The 27,098-nt window shown below is 44.7% G+C and overlaps 1 protein-coding gene across 1 annotated transcript in view; it reads right to left on the bottom strand.

The window, feature by feature from the left end:
• LOC135388463 (phospholipid-transporting ATPase ABCA1-like) overlaps positions 1–27,098 on the bottom strand; it is a 391,000-nt gene that overhangs the window by 280,254 nt on the left and 83,648 nt on the right. Inside the window, exons 4-5 of the mRNA XM_064618039.1 lie at positions 11,844–11,935; positions 11,626–11,775 (exon numbers count right to left, since the gene is read on the bottom strand). Of these exons, the coding sequence (XP_064474109.1) occupies positions 11,626–11,775; positions 11,844–11,935 (242 nt within the window). The remainder of the gene's footprint in view (positions 1–11,625; positions 11,776–11,843; positions 11,936–27,098) is intronic.

Genomic DNA, 27,098 nt, shown 5'->3' with positions numbered 1-27,098 from the left:
AACACAGACTGAGAAAAACATTCCACTCGGGAAAATGTCACCGGTCTTCATCGAAAAGGCGATGGCATCTCTGTCAAAGAACGTGAAAGAAATCAAGCGCCTTAGATCAGGTGACTTACTGCTGCAATGCACTTCTGAAGCCCGACAGCGAGCGTATACTGAACACACAGGAGATGCACGGGATCAAAATATCAGCAACCTTGCATAGGACCCTTAATACCTGCCGTGGTGTCGTGTCATTAGCGGAACTCATTCACGTTCCATCAGAAGAGATACTAGAAAATCTAAAAAGCCAAAAAGGGATTGATGTCAGGAAAATAAAAATCCGTAAAAACAACGAGTATATAGCGACGCGCAACACAATCCTCAATTTCGACTGTCCTACTCTACCAGAAAGGCTGAAGGTAGGGTATCTGACCGCAGAGGTGCGGCCATATATTCCTAATCCACTCAGGTGCTTCAAGTGTAACCACTTTGGCAATCCTTCCGATACTTGCAGAGGATCTGCATGCTGTGCTCGTTGCAGCAAGCAGGACCACAACTCCAAGGAGTGCAGAGGGCCAGATCACTGCGTCAACTGTGCAGGTGACCACCCTTCGTACTCTAGGTCTTGCCCAAAGTGGGAGTTTGAGTAGGAGGTGATGCACATCAAAGTCACACAAAAACTAAGTTATCGAGAAGCCAGGATGAAGGCATCTCCTTTCCAGTTCCAGAAATCCTTTTCATCTGTTGTTAAGGAAAAACCCAGGATGATGTCATGCGCAACACAGACAGAGAATACCATACAAAGTGAAGAAACGTGTACACCTCTTTCTCAAACACCACCTCCTGTAACAGTAACTACAGTTTCGCAATCCTCTTCCGTGGCGTCGTTTTCCAAGACGCCACCTTCTTCATCGCAACCCGTGGAGGCCAGCTCCACGGAATGCGATGACGACACGAGCTCGCAAGGCTCTTTTGCGAGCATGAGCTCACAATCTCAAAGGAAACCTAAGAGCAGTATTTCGCCTACGGAACTCCCGGCTGCTCGGAAGAAAACTCCGAGGCAGCCCATAATGCCCCCAAAGAAGAAATAATTAAAAGTTCTTTAGACATTACATTCTTCCACATGACCAAGATGCCTCTTGTGCAAACCTTTCTAATTTTCTGTATTATGGCAGTCCTCCAGTGGAATTGTCGAGGGATTCTCACTAATCTTGATGATGTGAATGATCTTTCGGACAGGTATGACACACTGTGTTTTGCACTACAAGAGACTTATCTGAATCCACAACAGACACATACACTGTGAAGATGGAACCTGTTCCGAAACGATCGGGTTGATGCAGCACGTGCATCTGAAGGTGTTGCTATCCTCACACCAGAAACCCTCCCTGCAAAGCATTTTCCACTTAAAACAGCACTCGAGGCAGTTGCTGTTGAAATATGTCTTCAGGGGTATTAACTGTATGTTGCTTATACCTATCACCATCAACTGTAGTATATCAGAACACACTGGAAACTTTAATTGATGAACTACCACTGCCTTTCCTCTTACTGGGAGATTTTAATGCCCATAACTGTTTATGGGGCAGCTCGAGAGTCGACAGGCGAGGAAAACTGTTGGAAAAGATATTACTCTCTAGACCTATCTGTCTTCTAAACAAAGGAAGTCCTACTTATGTAAGCAGTGCTAATCAATCTTTCTCTGCTACCGACCTCTCCTTGTGCAGCCCATCAATATTTCAAAGCATTGACTGGGCAGTAGATCAGAATCCTCGGGGCAGTGACCACTTTCCGGTAGTCGTGAAACTGCACAACGCCCCAACCACCCTAGGTACACGTCCACCTGGGTGGCAACTGTCACAAGCTGATTGGAATCTCTTCAAGGAAGGCCGATCTCCTAACACCATCTTTCCAAGGTTTAAGTATAGAAGATGTCAATAATCTTATCACTCACACCATTATAAATGCTGCTGAACAGTCAATCCCACAAACATCCGGTCGCTTCCCTAAGCGCTCCAAGCCTTGGTGGACGAGCGACTGTGAGACTGCACGCAAAGAACAAAATCGGGCGTGGGGTGTCTTTCGAAGGCACCCCACAACTGCAAACTTAGTTGCATTCAGGAAAGCACGTGCAAAAGCGCGCTGGACACGAAGACAGGCAAAAAAATAATCTTGGAAGAGTTTTGTATCTTCTTTAAATTGTAACACCCCCTCAAAACTTATATGCGAGAGGCTAAGGAAAATCAAAGGGGATTACACAAGTTTCTCTGTCCCACTAGTGGAGGTAAATGGCATAGTTTGTCAGAGTTTGGAAGAGCAGGCCAATACCCTTGGGGAGCATAAGCAACATGTATCCAGCTCAGCTCACTAAGGAGCGATTTTTTGAAAATAAAATCATCTGCTGAGAAACAGACGATTCGAAGCGAAGGTGGTGACAAGTATGCATACAATTGATTCTTTACAATGACTGAGCTACAAAGGGCTCTGTCATCCATTAAAGTTACAGCACCAGGTCCTGATCGCGTTACCTACTCCATAATCCAGCACTTATCTTCCACATCTTTAGGATCCCTTCTTGATTTCTTTAATCTTGTCTGGCGAGTGGGTTGTCTTCCGTCTGGCTGGAAGGTGGCAACCGTCCTTTCATTGCTGAAGCCTGGAAAGGACCCCTCAAACCCCTCCAGCTATCGACCCATAGCGCTCACAAGTTGTCTAGGGAAAACTTTTGAGCGCATGCTGAATGATCGCCTTATGTGTTTCCTTGAAGAAAATAAATGTCTCGATAAATTCCAGAGTGGCTTCAGAGCTGCGTGCTCGACAACTGATCACCTGTTGCGGCTAGAGACTGCCATCAGGGAAGCATTTGTCCGGAGGCAGCATTGTGTGTCCGTATTTTTCGACATCGAAAAGGCTTACGACACTGCCCGGCGGTATGGTATTCTGCAGGATCTGCACACTCTGGGAATAAGCGGCCGCATGTTTCGCTGCATTGCCAATTTCCTTCAAGGACGATTATTTCGGATCCAGTTTGGATCGACACTTTCTCGCCCATTCATACAGGAGAACGGTGTACCGCAAGGGTCCGTCCTAAGTGTGACTCTTTTCATTGTAAAGATGAACTCCATAGCAAGTGCCATTCCCCCTTCAGTCAGGTATTCACTGTATGTTGATGATGTTCAAATTTCGTGTTCATCTTCCAGCATTGCTAGGTGCGAGCGTCAACTCCAACTCACAATAAACAAGTTGGTCAAATGGTCGCACGAAAATGGTTTCCCCGGAAAATTACGTCTGTCTCCTTCTCTAGGGTACGGGGAGTATTTCCCGAACCAACACTTAAAATGGGTAGCCACGACATTAATGTAAAGCCTGAACATAAATTCCTTGGGCTTATATTTGACCGGAAATTGACTTTCCTTCCTCACCTCAAACACCTCAAGGTAAAGGCCATTAAATCTCTCAATCTTCTAAAGATGCTCACCGGTCCTGGGAAGCAGACCGTGACACACTCCGATCTACGTCTCCACTGTTCTTTCCAAATTGGATTATGGATGTGCTGTGTACTGTTCAGCACGGCCATCTACACTCAAAATCATCGATCCAGTACACCACCAAGGATTGCGTTTAGTTCTCGGAGCTCGGAGTTCTCGGAGGAATCAAATCAGTGGTCTTTACAGCAACGTAGGTTTTAGCCTACTGCTTCATATGCACTCAGAATCAGGGGTCACCCCGAGAACCCAGCATATCAATGTGTGAAAGATACGCAATTCAGACAGCACTTCTTGAACAGACCTTCACCCGTGCCTTCTTTTAGCATTAGAATGTCACAAGCAGTCGAACACTACACTGGCTTTCCAGAATACAACTCTCTGATTCTTGAGACAACTAAGAAAATCTCTCCATGGCAGCTCCCTCCAAAATGCAACATGTCCCTTTCAAGATACAACAAACGTGATACTGCTAACACCATACTGCAGCAGGAATTTGAGGTGCTAAAAGATAGCTTTGGCAGCCATGTAGAGTTGCACACTGATGGATCAAAGACTGTTTCCGGGGTATCGTGCGCTATGGTCACTGGCACAGTTACAAGGTCACATCGTTTGAAAGACACTATGTCTGTTTTCGCCAGGGAAGTGTATGCCATTATTTTAGCCCTCTATATTTTGCAAAATCATATCAAATCGTCAGTCATATACACAGATTCTTTGAGTTCCTTACATGCTATCTGTAGTATTCGTTGCACAAAAGACCCCATTGTTCATCGTGGAAGGAGCCTAGCAAGCACTATAGCTAACAGGGCTTATCGGTTACTGTTCTGCTGGGTACCCAGCCATGTTGGGATACCCGGAAGCGAAAAGGCCGATCGAGCAGCTGCGACTGCCCTAACAAATGAGACAACGCCTTTCAATATCCCATCAAAAGATCTCAGGCTATGTTTAAAAAGCAGCATTAAAGGGATAGTCGCATCCGGAAGCGTGTTCCGGAACTATTATGGTCATGTTCCCTATCGTTCACGTACACATCGTTCACATCGTACGTCGGCAAATTTTCCCCGCACAAATCCACTTGGTCGACTCAGAAACGATTTTTAAATGTTCCCGCTTCCGGCGCGCACGGCAATCCCCGCAAGGCGCCGACACTGGATGACGTCACCCGGATAAACCAACCATCAGGAGGCGCTCCTTCCCGCCGCAGATTCTATGTGTGTCTGAGCGTGCGGCAGCCCCTTTTTCTTGTTGTCTTGTCGCGTTTGCTTTGAAGTACTTTGAACCACAGCGTGTGGCCTAGGATTTCACGCCGTTGACGTGCGATGTCACAGCCAGGAAACCGGTGCTACGTGCTCGGGTGCAGAAAGACTTATAACGCGAATCCCGAGCTTACATTTCACCGACCTCACAATGGCGAAACGAAACGAAAGTGGGAGGCAGCGATCGCCAGCCACTACTGTGGTGTGGCCAAAGGATTGAATGTTTCACGCGTCTGTTCCTGTCATTTCGCCGACGACGCCTATTTTGATGAAAATCTATTGCAAGTTCGGCTTGTGCTACGGCAGAAACAGAAGCGGCTGAAGATTGACGCCGTGCCTACCACCCCTACCACATTCGATCAGGAACAAGGGCAGGAACCAGTAACGGAGCTAAGTGACAATTTTGCGTGGTCACAGCTATGCGCTGCGATGAAAAATATCAGTTGTCACAGTAAACATCATCGCGAACACCGGGCCTCGCTGCCGATTGTAACGTCACAGTCACACCGGCTACTAATGTACACAAATTATTACAATGATTGCAGCATCCTGACGCAATAGTACGCGTACTCTAGAGAAAAAAGATTGGTGTGTTGTTGCTCTGCTATTTGTCGCCAGTATTATGCAGGAGTAACGTAACACTCCCACATGGCAGCGTTATTCTAATCTTATTGCAGCTAGTGGATGGTTCTGCAGTTCATAGTGTAAGTCTGATGGCAGCATTCAGGGATGTGAAAGCATCGCAATCTGTGTTTGGCTACGTCCGAGACACTTGCATCAGTATTCTACTGCAGCCTTGTTGCTAATTTCTGGCTCTATTTCAGGCGGCAGCAAGCACGTCAACGGAATCAACTGGATTTGGTATGTTTTGTCAAGCCACGAAAATATTGCAATTCTTTTTGCACGTCCCACAAAAAACGGATATGTACGAGCCCTAAAAATTGTAGAGTTCTGTGAAAGGAATCTTGTGTGATGCGGCTGCCAGCGTTTATAATGTAAGGTCGACAGGAAAATAACTGTGCCAGTCAAGCAGGGACCGCAAAGGGGAAGATTTATTTGCATAGTCATTTTTATATTTGTTATTGTACCTGCTAGGCCCTCAACATATTCTTTTGAGTGTTAACACTCAAGGCCATATTTCAGATGTGGAGGTCATGGCTGAAGCAAGTGCTGGGGACCCACTTCACGGCGCATCTCACAAGGGGGTTGTCATCCCCTGATTCCAGGAAGAGGAAAACAATGGACACAGACTTGCATAGCGTATTAGTACACCAGATATGGATCTGCCGACGTGAACCCTCCTAACATCCCTGTGGCAGCGTACCTGTAACCGCTCAGACTTCACACCACATTAATGTAGAACCACAACACAATATAATAAAATAGCTTAGGTTTATTTGCCTCCCATACATAATGGGAGGCAAATAAACCTATGCTATTTCGTTATTCCCTCTCCGTCATACTCCACTGTACAATAAATCGATACAATTATAATCGATACAATTATATCGATACAATTCTTTATTCCCGTCACTACACCGCATTGATTTGATTTATTTGATGCGCATTTGATGCCAAAGCTAATACTGCCACGTGTAGTAGTTTTTGCTGTACAGATGGGTAGACAGTCTGTTGACTGCAATTGGAGATACAGAGTGACCAGACAAAACATCCCCCACACTGCAATGACGAAAAGACGAAAATTGCTGCAAGACGAAAATTTTGCTGACATAGGCACACTTGGTCTAAATGAGCCCTTGGTCATCCCCCTTGCCTCCTATCAGAGGTTTAGGAGGATACTATTGGTGTATGGTGTACGGATAAACCTATCCGTACACCAGACACCTATAGTATCCTCCAAAACCTCTGATGGGAGGCAAGGGGGATGACCAAGGGCTCATTTACACAAAGTATGCCTATGTCAGCAAAATTTTTGTCTTGCCACTACATGTCTCCAATTCCAGCCATCAGTATGCACCAGCTTGTCTCTCTTGTCAAGACACCCTTGCTTCGATGGTCCTAACGCTGATAGCCTTGATAGGACGTAGATGGGAACTCCCTCCTGATGGCTCGGACAACGCATCCAGGAACCTGTCGTCTGTTCCTTGGACCAAGGTATCCCCAGACCCATCTCGTGAATGACGAGTATGCCGTGAACCTCAGGCAGCTGGAAAAGACAAATCCACATGACATTTGTTTTTGTTTAGCATTATATCTTGTGGGCATTTGCATACCTGCCAAATCTCCCACAGTGTTGGGAAGACAATGGCCAGAACAGAAGAGCAGACACTATCCCAACCTTGGAGTTCAACGCCTGTGCATTCCTTTCTTAGTTCCGGGGTCTCCCGCATTTTGAATGTGGAAGGTTGGCAGGTGTGCAACATAGTACAACAGAAAAATGGTCCGCCTCTTTCAGGATGAACCCGATTCCAACAGCTAACTCCCTCCCTAAGCAGCTTCCCTCCAATTCCGGCAAAATCCAATTTCTCCCAAAATATATTACTCTTACATTCTTCAGTAACATGCTCCCCCCCCCCTTTATTGGCACCTCAAATGCTTCTGTTTTCAGACTTGTAAGACTATCCTTCAGAATTCCCACTGGATATCTGTCAATCAGGGTTTTGTGTTGCCAATCAGGCCATGGCTAACTGGTATAATTGAGAGCATGTCGAGACTAGCTGAGGCGACTGTGTTGCTTCACTTTTCCTAATGGAATTGTTGGACCAGGATTCTGGGTCGTTCCACGGCTGTCGGCCACCCTTATGATTTATAGGGGACAAACTTGTGTAGGCCAAAACGCTGCTGAGAATAGCCGCCCTTTTGTATACAACCCCTGTCCACTTTAGGTTCGACAATTTGCGTAACCAACAACACCCGACTAGCACCCGAGTTTACCCTTCCGAATCTTGATGGGAGGTCATTTAAACCGAAAAAATCATTACGGTCACAATTAATCACAGCAAACGGAAGAGCACTGCAGCAGGCTTACCTGTGGTCCTGGGGATTGAGTCGCCTAAAATGTTGATCATAGCGGCAGAATTGAGGCGCGTACACCACTAGAAGCTCCCTACGGAGGCAGATGTCCTTGAGTAATGGGTGTTGTGTTATGCACTGCACGGCGGCACTGTTGCACATTTCTACCACCCTGGCAACAAAATGGCAACACAGGCGCTCGTCGGGCTCCTGTGGGTCGCAGACTCCACACAGACACCTGCCGACAACAATTTCAACATTCTAAACTGTTTCGCACATCCGACGGCAACCATGCAAAAAGATACGTCACCTGAAAATGTCATCCCGCGGGTTAGCCGCAGCCACATCTCGTGCATGGTCGGCGGGTTCCAGAGGCATTAGGTCCGTAGAGTATGGGTCATCATCCAGCATTAACTCGTCGCCGCTACCGCTTACATGTTCGTCAGAATCTCCCCCAGACAGAGAAACATCACTCTCGTTTTCAGACTCTATGTTTGCTACCTTCGCCTTCGCTTCGCGATCGCCAAACAGGCGCGCGGCTCGCATTTACCCAGGGCGCGCGCTGATTGGCCTTATCCGGGTGACGTTTGCTCCCGCTTTTAGAGAGCGAGGGCGCAAGGATTCCGGTTTCCTTTTCATCGGATTGCGCGAAAAGTACGCCGCGGATCGAAATGGTATTTTCGGGCCCATTTCAGTGGTCGGCAAGGAATTAGAATTCGGATTAGTTTCGAAATTGACCTCGGAGAATGCGACTGTCCCTTTAACAGACACTGGCAAAGGTTTTGGGACCAACAGACAAGCAACAAATTACATACTATAAAAACCATGATAGGCCCTCCTCCATCTGCATCCAATAGACTGAATGAGGTGCTATCTTGTCGTCTCCGCTTGGGACACACATACTTAACACATAGATATCTCTTACGGGAAGAAGACCCTCCTGAATGCAGTCCCTGTGGGGAGCAACTCTCAATCCTCCATATCTTTATTGTATGCCCACCATATCAGCACCTTCGTGAACGTCATTTTGTTTTATTCTATAGAAACTTCTTACCACTCCACCCAGCGCTTTTGCTGGGAGATGAAAGTTTCATACCCTTTGAAAATATCTATGTTTTTTAGAGATACCGGGTTTTTAAAGGATCTGTGATTTTAATTACTAACCCAGCACTCAACACCGTTTTAGTAAATACACAAATTTTACCCAGATAAAACTTACACTAGTATTTGGCGCATTATGGCCTTAGTAGCTAATGCGCCAGAAAAACCCAAATCAAACCAATCAAACGGTCAAACCACGAACGCCACGGTCTACTAGATCATCTTTCGTTGAGGCACGGCACCAGTCTGAGAGAGTGAAACACAGTAGAGAGAAACACGGCGCCAGTCTGTCATATGACTGTCATATGACTGTCATATGGGGCTGCTGTGAGAAATTATATGAGAAAGATCTTAGATCTCTTAGATTAAAGATCTCTTACAGATCTTAGAAGCCGGGAGAGATCTTACAGAGCTCTCCATCTCTTTTCACAAAAAACACCCTTGAAATTTCTCTGAAGATGCACAATCAGAAGTTCATTTAAAGGATTTTGTGAGAGAAAATATGTTCTCTATAAGAATGTCTGTAGGAATCCCCATCCTCTGTGAAAATTCCTAAAAGAAAGCTCTAATCTTGTAAGAAAGTTTGTAGGATTTTTCAATAGGGAAGGCGCCCTTCTCCAATATGTGAAGGACCGGCTCCCCTTTACCTTCCTCCACCGCGTACGCGGATTTGAAGGGTGACAGCAGTATAACCCACGCGCTAGAAGCCGTCGTAGAGATTGCAGTACTATACAACCCATTTTTTTACAACCCGCTCCTAGAGTCGAAAGGACCGAAATATTTTCGTAATGGTGACGGACATAAGCCTCATCAACTCGCAGTGCATCTGCTTCGAGGAATTTAGCGTTACAGAACAGATACCCCTTTCTATCGGACATTGGGTTTCTCACTTGACCTGTCACTTCCCTAGTCATTAGAGATTATTTCCACGAACACCTTCCCTGGAATGAAACCACCGATCCGAGTTCCAATTACAAGATAGAGACGACACCCTTATTAGCACAAGCAAAGATAATGTAGGTACCAGCATGCTTGGAAAGTCGCAGCAGCTCTTCCTCAGTACGTACTGTTGGGCAGTTTCCAAGGATATCTGCCACCAACGGCTTTATTTGTACAGCCTGACTCGCGAAAGGTAAATGTCCTCTGCGGGAATACAAGTACTTCTGCCATGTCAGACACAGGATTGTTCATCTCTGCATTGTTCATTATTTGCAGATGTGGCTTGATCATTTTAACAAATGAATAAAAGTGCGGGGCTGCAGTGGTTGCATAGTCCGGAATAACCTCCTAATAAACACTGGGGAGTGAGGCTAAGATCGCTCCATGAAGGGAGTGCACATAGCACTCCACATTATATACGGCCACGGAAATCCTTGCAACGCCATCTCAGTTCGCGAGGGTAACCGAGCAACAGTTGGCTCTCTTTTGACTCCCTTTTTTCTCAGAGTGTACCTTCGTTCATTCTTTTAGCTAAGCCAAGGGAAACTCCATAAGCCGCCTGACTGTTCAAAATCCTGAAAATCCCATAAGAAATATGAGGGGTGTTCAAGTCAACCCTGGACTTTTCATGCGGACAGGCATTTTTCAACGTAATCTCCAGCTGCACTAAAGCACTTGTCCCAGCGTTTCACGTCGGCTTGGATGCAGACAGCGTAGAAATCCTTACCGGCGCGTAGCAGCCATGGTCGGACCGCATTCTTGACCTCGAAGTGGCGGCCCCCAAGGAACGCCTTCAGTGCCCCGAAGAGATGGAAATAGCTGGGTGCGAGGTCTGGACTGTAAGGGGGATGTGGTAGCAACTACCAGCAAGTTCCTATAAGGCGTGCGTCGTGAGATGCGCGGTATGCTGGCGTGCATTGTCCTGTAGGAGGAGGACTTCTTCGATGATGAGACCTGGCCGCTTTTGCTTCAGTACCTTAGGCACATCCCTGAGTACCTGGCAGCAACATGCACTATTGATGGTGGTACCACTGGGCATAAAATCAACATCAACAACGCCAGCCTTGTCCCAGGAAACCGTGGCGCTCCACAAGTTGGATGTTCTCAGTAACTCTGACACTCCGCCCCGGCCTGGATCGTCCTGCAGTGATGTACGGCCGTCTCGGAACCGTTTGCACCACTCAAACGCTGTGCTGTATAGTGGCCATACTGAGCCTGAAGTCTTCTGTGAATTTCATATGACTTTACGCCTTCATTCACGAGAAACTTGACAATTCGCTGTACGATGTGCAGGCTCACCTCGTTGTCGGCCATATTGTCCGGCACAGGTCTTCTGTTTTGTACAAGCTTTGGACCACCACGTGATGAACACAGAGGCCTGTCGGGTGTGAAAATGACGAAAAAGAAGTAGCGCGAGCCATTTGTACACTCAGGAGACAGAAAGTCCCGATTTGACTTGAATACCCCTCGTATGAAATGAGTTTTTTTTTTTTATATACCGTGTTAGCGCCGCAAAGCACCTGTGGCTATGAGCGGCGTACAGATAGACAGGTGGAGAGAGGACAGCAGGAATTAGTTGGGGACCTGAGGGGGACATGAAAGTCTCGTTTATATTTGATCCACCCTCTTAATCAGTAGCGCACGGTTAGTAGAAGGCCATCATGTGAGCTCGAGATTTACGATGTTAATCGAAATTTTAATACGGGATCGAATTTGTTTCCGGCGTCATCGAGCATGATGAGTACTTGAGGCCTTCACATGTGGGCAGAGCAACGTTGTATATGCCGCAACTCCCCACCGTTCAAACTGATCATTGCGTCTAGCTACTTTCAGAGTTGAACTACAGAATGCGAGCAAATATAACCAAAATGCGTCAACCTTACTTTTATGCCAGTCTCAGTTTCGGTGACGACAGTACCCACTTGAATTGCGAAAGGGATCAAGAAGCCCAAGACGAGCAGCCCCAACACGTCTGCGCATGGACTTGCTCGATCCATGGGAAGCCTTGGTTGAGGAAACTGCTTCGTTGCAACCTTGTAGAAAATGTTCTTTCACAATTTCGTCTAACGATATTCAGCAAGAAAAAAGAAAAAGACATTACCGTAGGAATTTTCTTGGGATCCACCGCCTTCTTCTGTGCGATCCAGCCAATATGTGAACGTTCCAGTTTCATTTGTAACGAAGCAATCTTGACTGCAATAAGCGGTGCCATAATTTGTAGGCATGTACGCAAATCACCTGGTGTAGCATTTATTTCAAAACAAAATGTGACTAAGCTATGGTCACGCTTTCATGAATGTAAAAATTGATAATGCTGTGGGAAAAGTTACTAAATGCAACTTATGGTATGCTACAGTTACAGCGAGGACTTCATTGAGGGACCGTTTAGGTTGCATAAATGTGTTTGCTACGCTTCAGATCAGATAGGTAAGGTCCAACCACGCAATGTTCATCAGAAGATCAAAAGCTACATAAGGATGTTGATGACAAAACAGTTTTACTTAGTACTTCGTTTACAGTACTTAGAAACCAGGCTTGGTAGATCTATGCAACCTATTTAATGTTGATCTAGTACGTACATTTCACAAGGAATGTTTCTTTCGAAGACAGAACATAGGTACATCGTTGATTCGGTGATATGAACGCACGCATGCACAGTTTAAACATTGTTCAAGAATGCTATATTTTCATTCAGTGGTACAACTAGCTCAATTCCATTAGTTTCTATGTAGATGCAAAAATTACACATTCTTGAATTAATGATAGCAAGTCAATCGCTTGTAATTAATCGATTGACGACACAGCGTCCGCTTTTACACGAATACGACACAAGTAATCACATTCGTATTCGCTTACCGCACCTCCTCACACGAATACTCTCTAGCGAGTTGTTCAGCATACCTTGGTGGGAGAGGATTCACTGCCATAACTGGATACGATGTGCTTAAATTGCGGTCATGTGACCACGGCTAGTGCAGCATTGACTTAAGGTTAGGATCAGCGCCATTACTATATACAATGGATAGTTCGCGGAGCTCTCAACTAATTTCATGGCGCAAATGGGCCTAGATACCTTGCTATAAGAGTGAATCTCAGTGAAGGGGGTGGGGAAGCGGCCCAGCCCCAATTCTAGCGGACTCCATGAGCGCTATGTGCAGCTCACGGAGACAGGGAAAAGCACGAAACACGCGAAACCGAGGACACCAACAACGTGGACATGGACGGCCTTTGTCATCGATCGCTTCCATGGACCAAAGCGGTTTATCTGGCCAGTAGATCAGCGCCCAGCCCAATCAGCTCCATCGCTTCCAAGCACGCGGCCCTCCCTTTTGAACTTCTTCTGGCACTAGAGGCGGCCTTGTTTCGTTTCATAGTAATATGAGATGATGAACAACTACACGCAAGGCTATGCACACGCACGTCTCCATTGCTTCCTTGGCGAGGTAGTAGTCTCGGACCAGCGCTGGGCTCGCCACATTAAGTACCTTGAACCAAAGTGCAGCGATGGCTCCCTGCGATTTAACATAGTTCTGGCTCAGCATGTGGCTGTGATCAGCGCTCCCTGCTCGCCATTAACGAGGCGTTGGTGAGGGCGACCGTGCTTTACAGCCTCCCCATCACGATCATAACAACCTCATTAAATAACCCTCGGACACTGCTTCCCGAAGCTTTCGTCACTGCCCTGAGTTCCCGGAATGGCTGGAAAACGGCAAGTCCAGGCTGAAGCTGGTAAACTCCCGGTTGAGGTTATACGTGAATGTGAAACGGCAAGGCGCTTCCTACGTTTGCGTGCTGCTCAGAAAAAGGTCAATACCGTCCTAAAGCCACTTTATTGAGTAGCGCAGACGTCATGCCAGAATCTCGCAGGCTCCGTAGCTAAGAACGTAACACAGCCGGAAGCCCCCTGGCTCTGCCAGAACCGCCGACCCTCGTAAGCTTTCCGAACCTTCTGGAAAGAAGAGGTCAGGTTCCGCCTGAAGTCCTTCGAACCATTTTTAGTCTCTGGTATACAAGAAGTTTTCTACGTCTACAGCAGCATACACAGATGCCCCATCCAGCAATAAAGTGCCTCGGCATACGCAATCCCATTCGAAGGCGTCGAAGGACTACGCCTTTCGCATCCAACCTCATCAACAGCTGCGGAACTCTGTGCCATCCTTTTCTTTCTGCAGAACGTCGTTGATTTTATCCCACGGGAATTTGCAGCCTTCACTGACTCAAAATCTGCGCTGCAAGCTATTGAAAATCCTAGCATACACTCTAAAAAATAAAACTCCTTTTTAGGTGTAATTGGGGTGTATTTGGGGTGTGTCAATTGCTTTACTCCCTTATTAAACCCTCCAGAAAGAGAATACACCCTGCTTTTGGTCTGAAATGGGTGTAAAATAAGTATGTCCCTCTCTGCAGGGTAATATTTCGAGATTTGGTGTGAAAAAGGTGTAGTGGCCTCAAATTTCTAATGCTTTGCTACGACAGGTCTGGCAACAGTGTGCTGTTTACTCTGTTCTCCAGCTATGGCGGTTGGAGTTAGTTGTGGTAGTTTTCGTGTTCTTTGTGGAGGTCGTTTGGTGAACTACAGGTCATTTGACCATCTGAGTTTAGTATGACACTGCAAGTATTATGGTTCCGGGTCTCGAACGGATGCAAGCAACAGATGCGCCATGCCCATCGGATCGAGTAACTTGTCCGAGCGTATTGCTGCAGCGTGCTGTTTGGTAAGTGTTGTCGGTGTATTTTGTTTTGTCTGGTTGATTGAGGTGCCTTTGAAGCGGGTATTTTGAGATTATGTTTGAACCTTAAGTGAAATGCACGGATGAGATCAGAGAACAGTGCGCGTCGCGTTGTAACGGTCACATGTGGTCGTTAGGCAAAGTCAAGGGGTATACGTAAGAAACGAAGCTGGTGCAATTTGTGGTAGCAAGTAAAGCAGCTGGCAAGAGTCAAAACTCAAGAGGCAAGAGGTAGCGGGCAATGAAACCACGAGGCTACAACCCCATGATTTCCGGTCAGGTGTGCTGAGTCAATGGCTGTGCGCGTCTTCTGAACAAGGCCCTGGCAAGTTTGTGTGTTGGCGATGTCAGAATGGTGTAATGGGTAATACACTTGACCAGAAATCAGAGAGGTATGGGTTCGGGTCTCGCGACACTTCGCTGACCCTTTACAGATTGCAGCTTTGTAGGGACATTGGTCTTTTAACTACACTATGATTGTGTGCTTCTTAATTTCGACGTTATTTTAGTGTAATCATCTGCTTTTTCACTAGTCACAATATTACCGTGGTTTTGGCGTATTATAGATTGAGTTCCTTTTGCGCCAATGAAATTCAATCATCATCATCATTTATCGATTGTCTTACTTTCTAGCTTGAGCTGCTTGCATGTTGACGAGGGCTGCGTTTGTGTATACTCTTAATTCTTCTCTAGCCTCAGCCATCTGCGTCACTGTCATGTAATTTGTAGTTCCCCCTTAATTTGATTAAAGGTCAGCTATGCCGATATCCCAAATAGTCTAAACGGCTGTGATATTCTGAAAGCCCACATCCAGCTCTCCCAAAAATGCACCTTCATTCTCTCAGTTCGGTACAGTACCATGTCAAAAAAATAGATAATTCATTCCGAAATACACATGGGCGCAGCCATTTTTATGACGTAGATGCACCCGAACGGGCATTGTGACGTGTACGCGCCTTCGTACTTGTCAGTGGATTTCAGCTACGGCTTCTCGCGGCTTCACCACGGAGTAGAAGTAAGGAGGCCGAACTCTGCCAGAAAGTTTCGTACATAATTCACCGAATATTTGTGGCCGCGTGGCGGCGCTCGTGAACTGCCGGAGGCTGGGTCGGAGGCCTCTCCTGGAGTTATGCCTTAGAAATGCGCTTCGTGCGAACTTATATTACATGTCAAATACTGGGATTAAAACTGGGTTTGATAAATAAACACGTTCACTGGAGGGAGTATCAACTGTCATTCGTCAATTATGCGCCTACAGTATGATTCGGGGAAGCAAGCAACGCTTTCGTTTCGAAGCTTGGTGGGAAAGCCTTCTTGACGGTACTAGCAGTGATGAGGGGAAGCCACCTCCAAGGGATACCGACAGCGAAAGCAAAGTTTTCGCAAAGATGAACGCGAACGCCGAAAAATGATCTTCCCGATTGCTTGTCTTTATTTTAGTGCCGTCGAAGCTTCTAGCATGAGACTGTCAGTTTAAACGCAGCAGAAGCACTTCGCGAAGAACTTGGAAGCGATATTTTTTATATGCTTTCCAGTGACATCTAAGAAGTATACTGACTGACTTTAATCCTTCAAAGGGCAATGTCTTCTGTGACAAAAGACTACAAACGAATGAAGTTGTCTTTTGAGTCTGGTTTAACTCTATACCTTTTGTTATCATGATAATCTAAATTGGAATGTTGTGGTGTGAAGCCAACTTCAAGGATATGACGGCGCTGTTGTTTTGCTGATTGCACATCTCCACTGCAATTCAGAGAAAGCGAAAGTCGCCAGTGTTTAGCGCGCCGTGTCTGCTGCCCAGCAGACGCGTGATTTTGTGTAAATTATGAGCAAAAACTGCTTCATACCTTTAAGAGTTAGTTCACATCAGGTCAGCTGTTGAACCTGCTAACATTTCTCGAGAACATAATAATGAAGAGACTAAGTGGGAGGATGCATGAGGATATGCTCTTTTGCATTGTTGACGACATGGAACAGACTCTTGTGCCAGCTCTTGGCTGTGAACACAAGGATGACCTAACAAGATCTGTCATATCTTATTACATGAGGATGCACATCGAATGTAATATGGAAAACGGACGACACGGAGACAAGGCAAGGAAGACAAAACTGCAGCAAAAGCAATCAAAGTTACAATCACAGAGTGCGACTGGGAACTGATAAGGTCTGCGATGAAAGAAAAAGCAAAAGTCAGAGACTGAGTGATCGACTGCACTGTCTTTCCCCCTTTATTGAATCACGGGCACACTATACGACTGCGTTTGATGTGACAGGCAAATGCTAACGATCTATGAAAACAGATGGAAATGAAACGCAAAAACGTATCCGTACCTGTGTTCATGAGTCATTTCTGTACGAAGTATGGTGGGTATGTCTGTAAAAGGAGCCTGAGAACAACCTTCCATCACGGGTATTTCTCAATCGACATTTTGCATGTAAAGGCGCCGGTAGAGCTGTGGCTTAACATCTGCTGCGGATAACAGTAATGCTGTAACACTACATTAAAAGAAAGCAAGCGACCAACATAAGAAAACCTGCCGTTGTACACAGCCGTTCAACAGCCGGGCTCCCTTGGCTGTTCTACACTACACTCTACACACCTCTGCGAGTCCCGTAACGGCTGCTTTCCCACATGGCGCACAGAAAATGGTATTGCGAGTTTAAAAAAATGCATCTCGAGACAAAAGGCGTATATTGAAAATTGCATGGGCACAAGATGAAAGTGTTTCTTCATCAAGCTATCCTTGAGCTCTTGTTTCGAAGGTTGTTTTCGTAACCGGAATAAATAGCGCTAACCAAGGCGTAACTACGGGAGGAGCCGCGATGCCAGCCTCCGTCAGTTCGCGAGCGCCGCCACACGGCCACAAATATTCGATGAATTAGGTACGAAACTCTCCTAACAGCGCTCGGGGAGAGATCGGCCTCCTTACTTCTACTCCGTGGGCTTCACGTATCTGTGCTTGAAGATGGCGGACAGCCGGGTTTCACCGTTCCGCGATAAGTAAACAGTGCAGCAGCTGCAGTGCAGCAGTCATTCGCGAACCAACCTCTGTGCGATGGAATTCGTCGTTTGTGTTTTGTGAGCACGTACAATTTGTATCAAGTCGCGTCTGCGTTAGCCCCTTTACAGCACTTGCCCATTGTAGAAACTGACGTTTCGACAGCCGTGTTAGCAAGAAAATGCCGACAGCGTTTTATTCCTGCAGGAAAAAATTGTGCTATGTATTTGAGAAACTGCATACTGCTATGGCACAAGTTTTACGTACGATTTATCAATGAGCAACAGCGTCGACGATGGTATGTAACGATGAGAGACGTAAAACGAAATACAAATCACATTTTAAACTTTTTGTGGGATTCTGTGCATTTTCCAGAAGCTTTCTTTGAATCACACACTCCCATGTCACGCTGCGTTGTGTGGCACGCTACAAACTACTGCATTTCATGTCTTACATCTGGATATTGTTTGTAATGAGCACCGTGGCACAAAAACATGCACACGAAAGCTCCAGTAGCCATGTGGTTGCACACTATGCAGACGCAAAAGAAGTACCAGAGCACATATTGCCACTTAGAAATGGTGTTTGTAGAAATGTGGTGTCTGAGGAGTTAGGGCATAGCATAGACACCAGAAATCAGGTGCACCTTATCCTTCTGTAGAGTGCTCTTTCAATTCACAACTCAGCCCATGGGGTGTAAAAGTGTTAGAGGCAATTATGTGACTTGTCGTCCTGGGTGACATCACTGGCCAGCCTCGGAATTTATTCCGTGCTCAGAAATTATTGTACAAATCACTTTGTATGTAGGACATGATAAGCAATATGTAAGGTGCAACCTTGTCTGCAGCATTTTCAGTTTTTACAGTCTTTACAGTTAGAGACACGTTACCAAACCATTTGCATACGGCACTTTTACAGGGGCCGTGTACCTTGAGTTTTGAATTTATAAAATTTATAAAAATATAAGTATACAATATGTAATATGAAATTTATATAAAACAAAAATAACATTTATAAAAAGAATTTATAAAGATAAATAAAAAGGCTTCATGGAAGCAATCCGTCAGCATACCCATTGTACATGAAGCACAATTATATATGCTTGGACATCATCTAATTAATCTTCTGAACCATATGTGTGGCTGCATATGAATTTTTTTTTATACGCATGCTCTACCTTCCTATTCCTACATGCGCACACGAATAACAGCGAACATATGTGAAGTGGCAAAAAGCAATGCTAGACTCTACCATCATTGTGCCCCTTTAACTTTTCCACATTTATGCTGGTAAACAAGGAATATCTCACTAGAAAAGAAGACATTTGTGCATTGTTTGGCAAGCAAATATATTTATGTACATTTTCCATCAATCAACAATGTTGTGACCTGAAGCAAATATTAATGTCAACAAGGAAAGTACTTACAAATTATTCCTATGTGCTCAAATGTAGACATGACAATTATGTTTTTGTACCTCAGCACAGTACAGTTTCGAAATTAACAAACCGCACAGCATCAGCAATCTCAAGAAGGGAATCACATAAAGCTCCAATAATAGACTGTGCAAACAAAGCTAAAAAAAAAAAGTACTTCAAGAATATGGAATACTTCATGGAATATACACATATATGCTGCTAAGCAAATGACAATTTAACCAATAGAATAACAGACAAGAAAAAGGGGTTATATATCTCCCCCTCTCCTCATTCTATTTCACAGGCAGCCTTTGTATCATTCTGAGTGTGCCCGTGCGTTCCCTTTGAGATAACGTATCTCGGACAGAAGCAAATCCAACAGCAGACTGCTTACACATGCAACTGTCTTGGATTTCTCTAACCACTTGTTATTTAACCGCTGCGTTGAGCTGTGTGTTCTGGAAATTTAGGCAGCATCCAGAGTCCCTGCAATGTGTTGCCATGTTTCTCGAGGGCATCAAAAGTCCGTCCTTGGCTGCCTGTGTTTCACTATGGCTCTCAGATACAAACTACCCCATTTCAACACAGTAGAAAACACAGATTTGTAAGTAGCATCTGTTGATTGCACTGTACATATCCCCCATATAAAGGATCATAGTGAATACTACATCTTGTGCGATAATGTCAGGAACACAAAAAAGCTAGATTTGAAACCACTCTTACGTCTTAGTAGTAGTATTTGTGTGAAGCTACGCAATTCCTGTCCTGCAAATAATTTAAACCATATGTTTCATCTGCCAGCGTGATGATGCCCTGAAAAGCAATTCACACTTGGCGGGAACTACCGGTTCTGAAACCTATCCCTGACATGTGTAGCCATCAGGGAGGAAACCCAAGGGCTGCGGTGGAAAAGCCAAACACACACGGGCTATGTTCTCACTGTGTATCAGCTGCTCTGGCTGCTAAGAAGAACATGTTCCAAGTTAATATAACATGGGTTGACATGATACGCCGGCGAAAGCTAACCAATAAAATTAGTAGTTAAATGTACAATACGTAAACGCTTGCCATAACATGCAATTTCCTTCCTGCATTCATGCGCTACCATTCAACCCACATAAACAGTGTACTCAATTTTTTTATAGCATTACACGTCGTTTCACAGAACTTGAACAAGATTATATAGCACACGATAAAAGTAGAGTGAACATAATGTGCAGAAAAAATGGCTAGGAAGCAAGCGAGCTGGTGAAGATGATGCGTATGTAAAACCCCGAGACTAGGGAACACAAAGGGACGTGTTTGTGTCTGTCCCTTCGTGTTCCCTAGTCTTGGGGTTTTACATCATGCATAATGTGCAGCTTTCCATTCACGCTTAATGGCCATAGCAGTAATGCATGAAGGCCACTGCTAAGTTGTGTTAAGAAACACTACTTTATGTTTGCCATCTCTAAATGAAACGTACCTGACCTGATCCAAATTAACCGTTCTGAGTCTGGGACACACAAAGAGAAAAACGCAACACACACCACAACATTAACAGATAGGCAAATGAGCTGTGGCGAGCTCCACCTTGGGACAAAGTCAACAAGTAATTCACCAAAAGTCAATGAGCGCCTGAAATGTAACATCTCTGACTGGTAGCAGGACGGTCCACGTTCAATTCCTGGTGCTAGCACTGACTGGCTTTTTCATGAATTATTTGTTGAAGTTTCGATGTGCTTGACAACCATTCGTCAACCATTGTATCCTCATGAGGTGATGAGGGTTTGTCATCTCAAAGAGACTCCCTTTCTGGCATGTGTCCTTATGGATGCTCATCACTGCAGAAAAAAAAAGGAAAAAAGAAAAAGCATTTAATGACAAGAAATGGATATTGGTATTTACTGTATAATGATTGTGCACAACAGAAAGAAGACATTTGCACAGAAGCCCGTGCTTCTTCAGGTCTAACATCAAGTTACAAAATTCCAGAATATATGACATGTTGTAAGGTAGAGAATAAGTAGAGTTGTAGGGGAAGTTGTACCCCTTTTTATTTTATTATATATGACTCCATAATTATTTTTATGTCTGTACCAACCCTCGCTCTCTACATTACAACATGTTTTATATATTCTGGGATTTTGTAACTTCATGTTAGACATTAACAAGAGCAGCCTTGTGCACAAAAGTCTCGTCTCATTAAAATTTAGATGCTCTCAACTGTCTTCTTTCTGTTGTGAATCTCTATTACAGCATACCTGCACATTGCTGTTCTGCGTACTGTGACTTTGCAGTAAGAGTATGAACTTTGGGTAAAAAGACTACACAACGCCGCTCAGGTATTTTTGCCTATCGAACAGTATGTATGTATGCAGTATGCACACAGTATTTGTGCACCGGACCCACTAAAAATGTAGTGAATGTGGCATTGCCCACTGTAATGCACCAAGTTGAACACAATTATTGTAGAATCCAGGTATTTTAGCTTACATGTCAAGCCAGTACCACATCCAGTGCGAAGTTGTGACAAATAAATAGTTTCCATTTTTCTTAGCTCTCAGAACACAGACAGTGAATTAATAAGAGTAGACAATGTTAACGTGAATTCTGGGATATTCTTCAATTAAAGATTCACAGATAGTAAAGGCACCTTCCTCAATGGACGTTGATGACACTGAAAATTCTAAAACGTTATCAGAGGCGACATCAGCTTCGGTGTGTCAAAGGATTGTATGTCCAACAGTAATCCAGTTAACAGTAACAAAAATGTGCAAAAGACAAATTAACTGAACTAATGTAACGTACCTTCTATATCAGACAGTGAAGCTTGTAACACCCCGTCCACAGGAACCAGTGTCCAGACAGCAAAAGTGCTTGAACTGGGAGATAGCAGCTAATCGGAATGGCGACCTTTGTTTTCCACCCTGAAAGCACAGGTTGTAACTTTGAGGGCAGATTTAAAAGTGGTGTCAAGATGTCTGCATGCGAGCGCACATGAAAAGTTGAACATAGGTGAATACTCAAATTATAACATCACATTGTCATACCTATTGGTTGAGGTGGACTGCAACTAACGTGTCAGCAATTTCTTCATGCACCAGATGCAAGCCAGACCATGCTTCATTTCCGCCTTCAGCGTGCACCTGTGATTATCAATACTATTGTGCTGTTAATCGTGGTTATATCAGAGTAAGCGCAGTAGGACAGCTGCACAATCGATTCATTAAGCTTGCTATTTTTTATATCTGAACCTCGACTTACCTTTTTTGCTCTCGTTTTTTGCCCTCGTTTTTTGCCTTGGTCCTCCGCGACACGTTCAAAACGTTGTGCGTCGGGCACCTGAGATTTTCATCAGACGATTTCGTACCGAGATTCCAAAGTGCCTCTGGAGTCGCGCGTAACCTATGATAACATTCATGGACGAAATCCTTGCAGTGGAAGTTAGCAGGCACCACTGTCAGCCAAGAGCTTCGCACTGCTTGGTCCTTTGGCAGCTCATAATAGGTAACACTTGAATTCTCCGATGAATTGTTCTAACAGCGTAGCACCATCGCATCTTCGACAACTTCGCCGTGGCATATCACGTATCATATCGCTCCAGCCCGTAAAAGGCAAGATCAGAACAAGGAAGTGCACTTTCCAAGCGACGCCGTGCCAAAAGAAAAATATTCACATGCTTCGTTTCCGGCTTAGCAACAACATAACAGCTGCTCGCTTATGTATGATGCACAGAGGACGAAACGAAAGAAGCCAAGCGGCTAAGCCAAGAGTCCATGCCAAGCCAAAGACAGATAAACCGAGAGCAGTGACGTCGGTGCGCCCGTGCGCAGGGTTTGCCGACGGTCTGACGGCCGGGCGTGGGAACGAAAAAAACTGTTTTCTAAAAAACTACGAACAGTTGGAGCAAGATATTTCGCACACATATTCAGTGTTCGCTAATGAACACACAGCGCGAGTACTGCTCAGTTCTGCGGCACTTCAAAATCGGCATATCTGACCTTTTAAGGCATTTCACAGTTTTCTCTTTCACTACAGAGGAAGGACTTCTTGGCCTCACCGTATCTTGGTCGACATGTTGGTGGACACTTTTATGTTTTGTGTTGTGCGGTGACTATGTAATTATTATTGCAGTGCATGCAGCGTATTATACTAGGTAATCCGAATAAATAATATGGCTGTTATTTCAACCGTTGTGTTTCTGTTGCCCTCGGCATAACACTCTTACTGAAGGGTGTTGTCTTGTTTCGGGGTGTAGACATACACCAAAAAGGGAGTCAGTTAGGGTTCCGCTAGATTACATCCAAAAAGGAGTTTAGAGTGTGCGAGGCTCATCCGCTCCCCTGGTCATGGTCTGATGTGTTAATAGCTTACCACCCCGTGTACGAAACAGGCCACAGGCTGGCTCTCCAGTGGGCTCCAGCCTATTATGTTGTCCTGGGGAATGAGCAGGCCGACAGCGCCACAGAAGCAACTCTCTCGTACCGGAAGCGGACAAGTATTACACTGCTGATAGGAGGATGTCTTTCCATTCTGCGACGCTTCGCGACAACCGACATTCTTCCCCCATCTGTGCTGAGGAGAGTTGGTCCCACACTCGCTTTCCGCATCGCGAAACACTTCTCGTCAAGATTCTGCATTAATTCACCGAATGCACTCGATGTGGCGTTTACAGTTCAGTGGCGCTACCGCTTGAGACGAGTTGACTATCCCTAGTGTTGTCACTGTGGTGCTCTAGGAGACCTGGAGAGTACGACCCACCAATTCAACCCACCGAATCCAATCCACCAACGTTTGCGCTCAATGCTCTTTTCACCTGTCTTGACACCATCGGACTCCGATTCTTATTGTGAAGGGGATCCCCGCATCACCACTTGTAATGGAGTAGAGTATCGCCTCTGGCGATGAAACTCCATTTCATCACCTTAAAATAAAGTTGTTTTTGTTTCAAAAACAATTTTATTTTGAGATCTTGATATGATGAATCGTTGTTTCATCCCCAGGGGCTATATAAGGTGATGAATGTATGGAAGTACGCACTTGTTCCTGGATTTTTGAATATCAGCGCCTTCTCGAACTTCGCGTAAACCCTCTAGCTGAACAGCTGCCTCATCAATGTTTGTTTTGTTTTTTCGTGTTAGCGTCGCGCACCGATTGTGGCTCTGAGTGGGGGAACTGTGCCGACATTCTTGTTTGTAATTAATAATATACCAAGAGAATGACCGCCTGGTCGTATAGCTCTCATGATAAAACGGCACTTATCCTGCTCTCATTTGTTTCGATCAAAAAGGCTGCAGAACGGAATTTGAGAAGTGTATTAAGTAAAAGAAAATCCTGTACAACACCGCGACAACAGCGTAGGAAGATGATGCTTCCGCCTGTGGAGCGTGTTGAAATCGCTCCTCAGTTTGAGAATAATGTGTATGTTATGCCAGGGCGGGCGAACGAGTATGGACACGCTCCTAGAGCATCCGCTCCACAGGGCCATGGAGATAGGCCACCGTCATCGCCTCTCCGTAGCATACCATCATAGCCGCTCGGGACTCATAGGGGGACATCACCTCCTCTACATTGACCCCAACTATGAACACCAATTTCGGCGGAACTCGGCCTCTTGAACCATCCCAAATTTTGCAGCAGCTTCACCGGCACGGTGCTGAGCATCCCATCGTGGAAACCACCCAACCCAACGACGCCCTGCGTTCACGCAACGACCCGACCATTCAACTACGATTGGATTCCTTCGAACCGGCTCATTCGCGCGCCACGTCCTGGTCATATTTCAGCCACAGAAGTAATGGTGCACAAGTTAAGCTGACAAATGATAAAGTAAAGATAAACGGTAGGATGTACTACTGGGACAATGGCAAAGACAGTATGTGTCTCCTTGATTCTAGAGCCCCAAGCGCAGAATGACATAATAAATCCAGTAAAGAACTGATCATGGTATGCTTGAACTCGCAAAGTATTGTCAACAAAGCAACTGAGATAGAAGAGGTGTTATTGTTTTATAATCAGCACGTGGTCGTTATTACTGAAACGTGGCTGAAACCAGAAATACTTGATGAAGATATTTTCCCTCCGACATATAAAGCATACAGACATGATAGACAGTCCAGATGTGGTGGCGTTGCTATCCTTGTTAGAAAGAATATTAATTATGTGCTTTTAGATTGTATTGATAATCATGAAAGCTTATGTTGCAAGATTAACTTTTGGGGACACAGCTTGATTTTGATGGGTGTGTACAGGCCACCATCTGCAAGACCTGAATTTTTACAAGATCTATATGACTATATAGGTAATTTTCGACAAAACAAAGTTGTGATTGCTGGCGACTTTAATTTAGGGAATATAGACTGGGTAGCACAAAAACCAACTGAGGGGAACGTGAAAAGTTCTGAACTTCTTTTGGATATGATGTTCGCTTATGACTTAAGTCAAGTTGTGCGGGAACCTACGCGAGTTACTAACACAAGTTCATCTATTCTGGACTTGGTTTTTTGCAGTAATAGCATTAGGAATTGTTCAGTAAGTGTTAATCAAGGTATATCTGATCATAGGCTGGTTTGTTGGACGTACCGATTCCAGCAGCTAACAAAGTCAAAACCTAATAAATACATTACTGTCATGGATTATGATAACGGTAATGACACAGCTATTGCACAGTATCTAAATGACTCATTTGAAACTTTCACGGATACTGATGTAAATGCACTGTGGAATAAATTTAAAACCTCTTGTAGGTATTGCCTGGAAACATTTGTACCTAACAAAAAGAAAAAGGTGGGTCGAAATAACCCCTGGGTAAATCGAGAAATAATTCACCTAAAGCGCAAGATAAAGAGGTTACGGCGACGCCCAAATTATGATAGGCACGTGATTACAGAGCTTAAAACAACTTTGCGTGCAAAGTTATGCCAAGCAAAAGACTTTTTTCTTTCGAGTACGTTAACAAACTTTGCGAAACACTCGCCACGAAAATTTTGGAACGACCGAACGATGACCGAACGAAAGGAGGCTGTTGATCAGATACGCCATGACAACGTAGTAATTACTGATCAGAAACATGTCGCGGAATTATTAAACACTTATTTTCAAAGTGTATTTTCCTCTGGGTCGTGTTCAGTTTTGGCTCTTGAGAACGAAAATAATAATGCACAGATAGAGATAACATATAATGGAGTGCTTTCAATGTTACTAGGCCTTGATGTAAAGAAATCAGTTGGGCCAGATGAGATCCCCTTGGTGTTCTTGAGAAGGCATGCGGAGTCATTGGGTAAATATTTAACTGTCATTTTTAGGCAGTCTCTTTCGACATGCAATATTCCAGACGAATGGCGTGTTGCACGTGTGGTTCCAATTTTCAAAAAGGGAGATCGAGCACTCATCAGTAATTACCGCCCCATATCGCTTACTTGTATTCCTTGTAAACTGTTAGAACACATCATATCAAACTATCTGTCATGCTTCCTTGAACAAAACAACATTCTTAGTCATTGTCAACATGGGTTCCGGCGGGGCTTATCTACAGTTACACAGTTAGTATCAATAGTACACGAGTTTTCTATGGTTCTAGACAAGTCAGGACAGGTTGACGTCATCTTTTTAGATTATTCGAAAGCGTTCGACAAGGTACCACACGAAAAACTACTTGTTAAACTAAACAACCTTGGAGTGCCTTCTAACTTATTAAGGTGGATCCAATCATATTTAAGGCAGCGCGAGCAATATGTTGTAATTGGAAGCAATCGATCTAGACACTTGAATGTCACGTCCGGGGTTCCACAGGGGTCTGTATTAGGTCCGCTCCTGTTTTTAGTCTATATAAATGACTTAGCGGAGTTCTTGGGTACCGATGTGTCAGTTCGCATGTTTGCAGACGATTGTGTAGTGTATTCCCCAGTATCTTCAAGCCACGATCAAAAACTCTTAAACTGTGCGTTATCTAAACTGAAAACTTGGTGTGATACATGGGACATGGTTATTAATTTGGAGAAAACTGTCTTTATGACTATTACAACCAAAAAACAATCCCCAAGGTACGGGTACACTATTAACAACAGTAAAATCTCCCAAGTGAATTATTATGGGTTGGCCGGATTTAATCCAACCGGATTTAATCCACCGGATTTTTTTGGGTTTTATCCACCCAAATTTCTCCGGACTTTTCTGGATTTTATCCACCTTACTTCTTTTTTTTTTTTTGTTATTCCACAAAGGGTGCA

Source organism: Ornithodoros turicata, chromosome 3 (genome assembly GCF_037126465.1).
Source record: "Ornithodoros turicata isolate Travis chromosome 3, ASM3712646v1, whole genome shotgun sequence".
Lineage (NCBI taxonomy): Eukaryota > Metazoa > Arthropoda > Arachnida > Ixodida > Argasidae > Ornithodoros > Ornithodoros turicata.
Note: the sequence above shows the minus strand (reverse complement) of the source record. Positions and strands in the feature narration are given on the sequence as shown.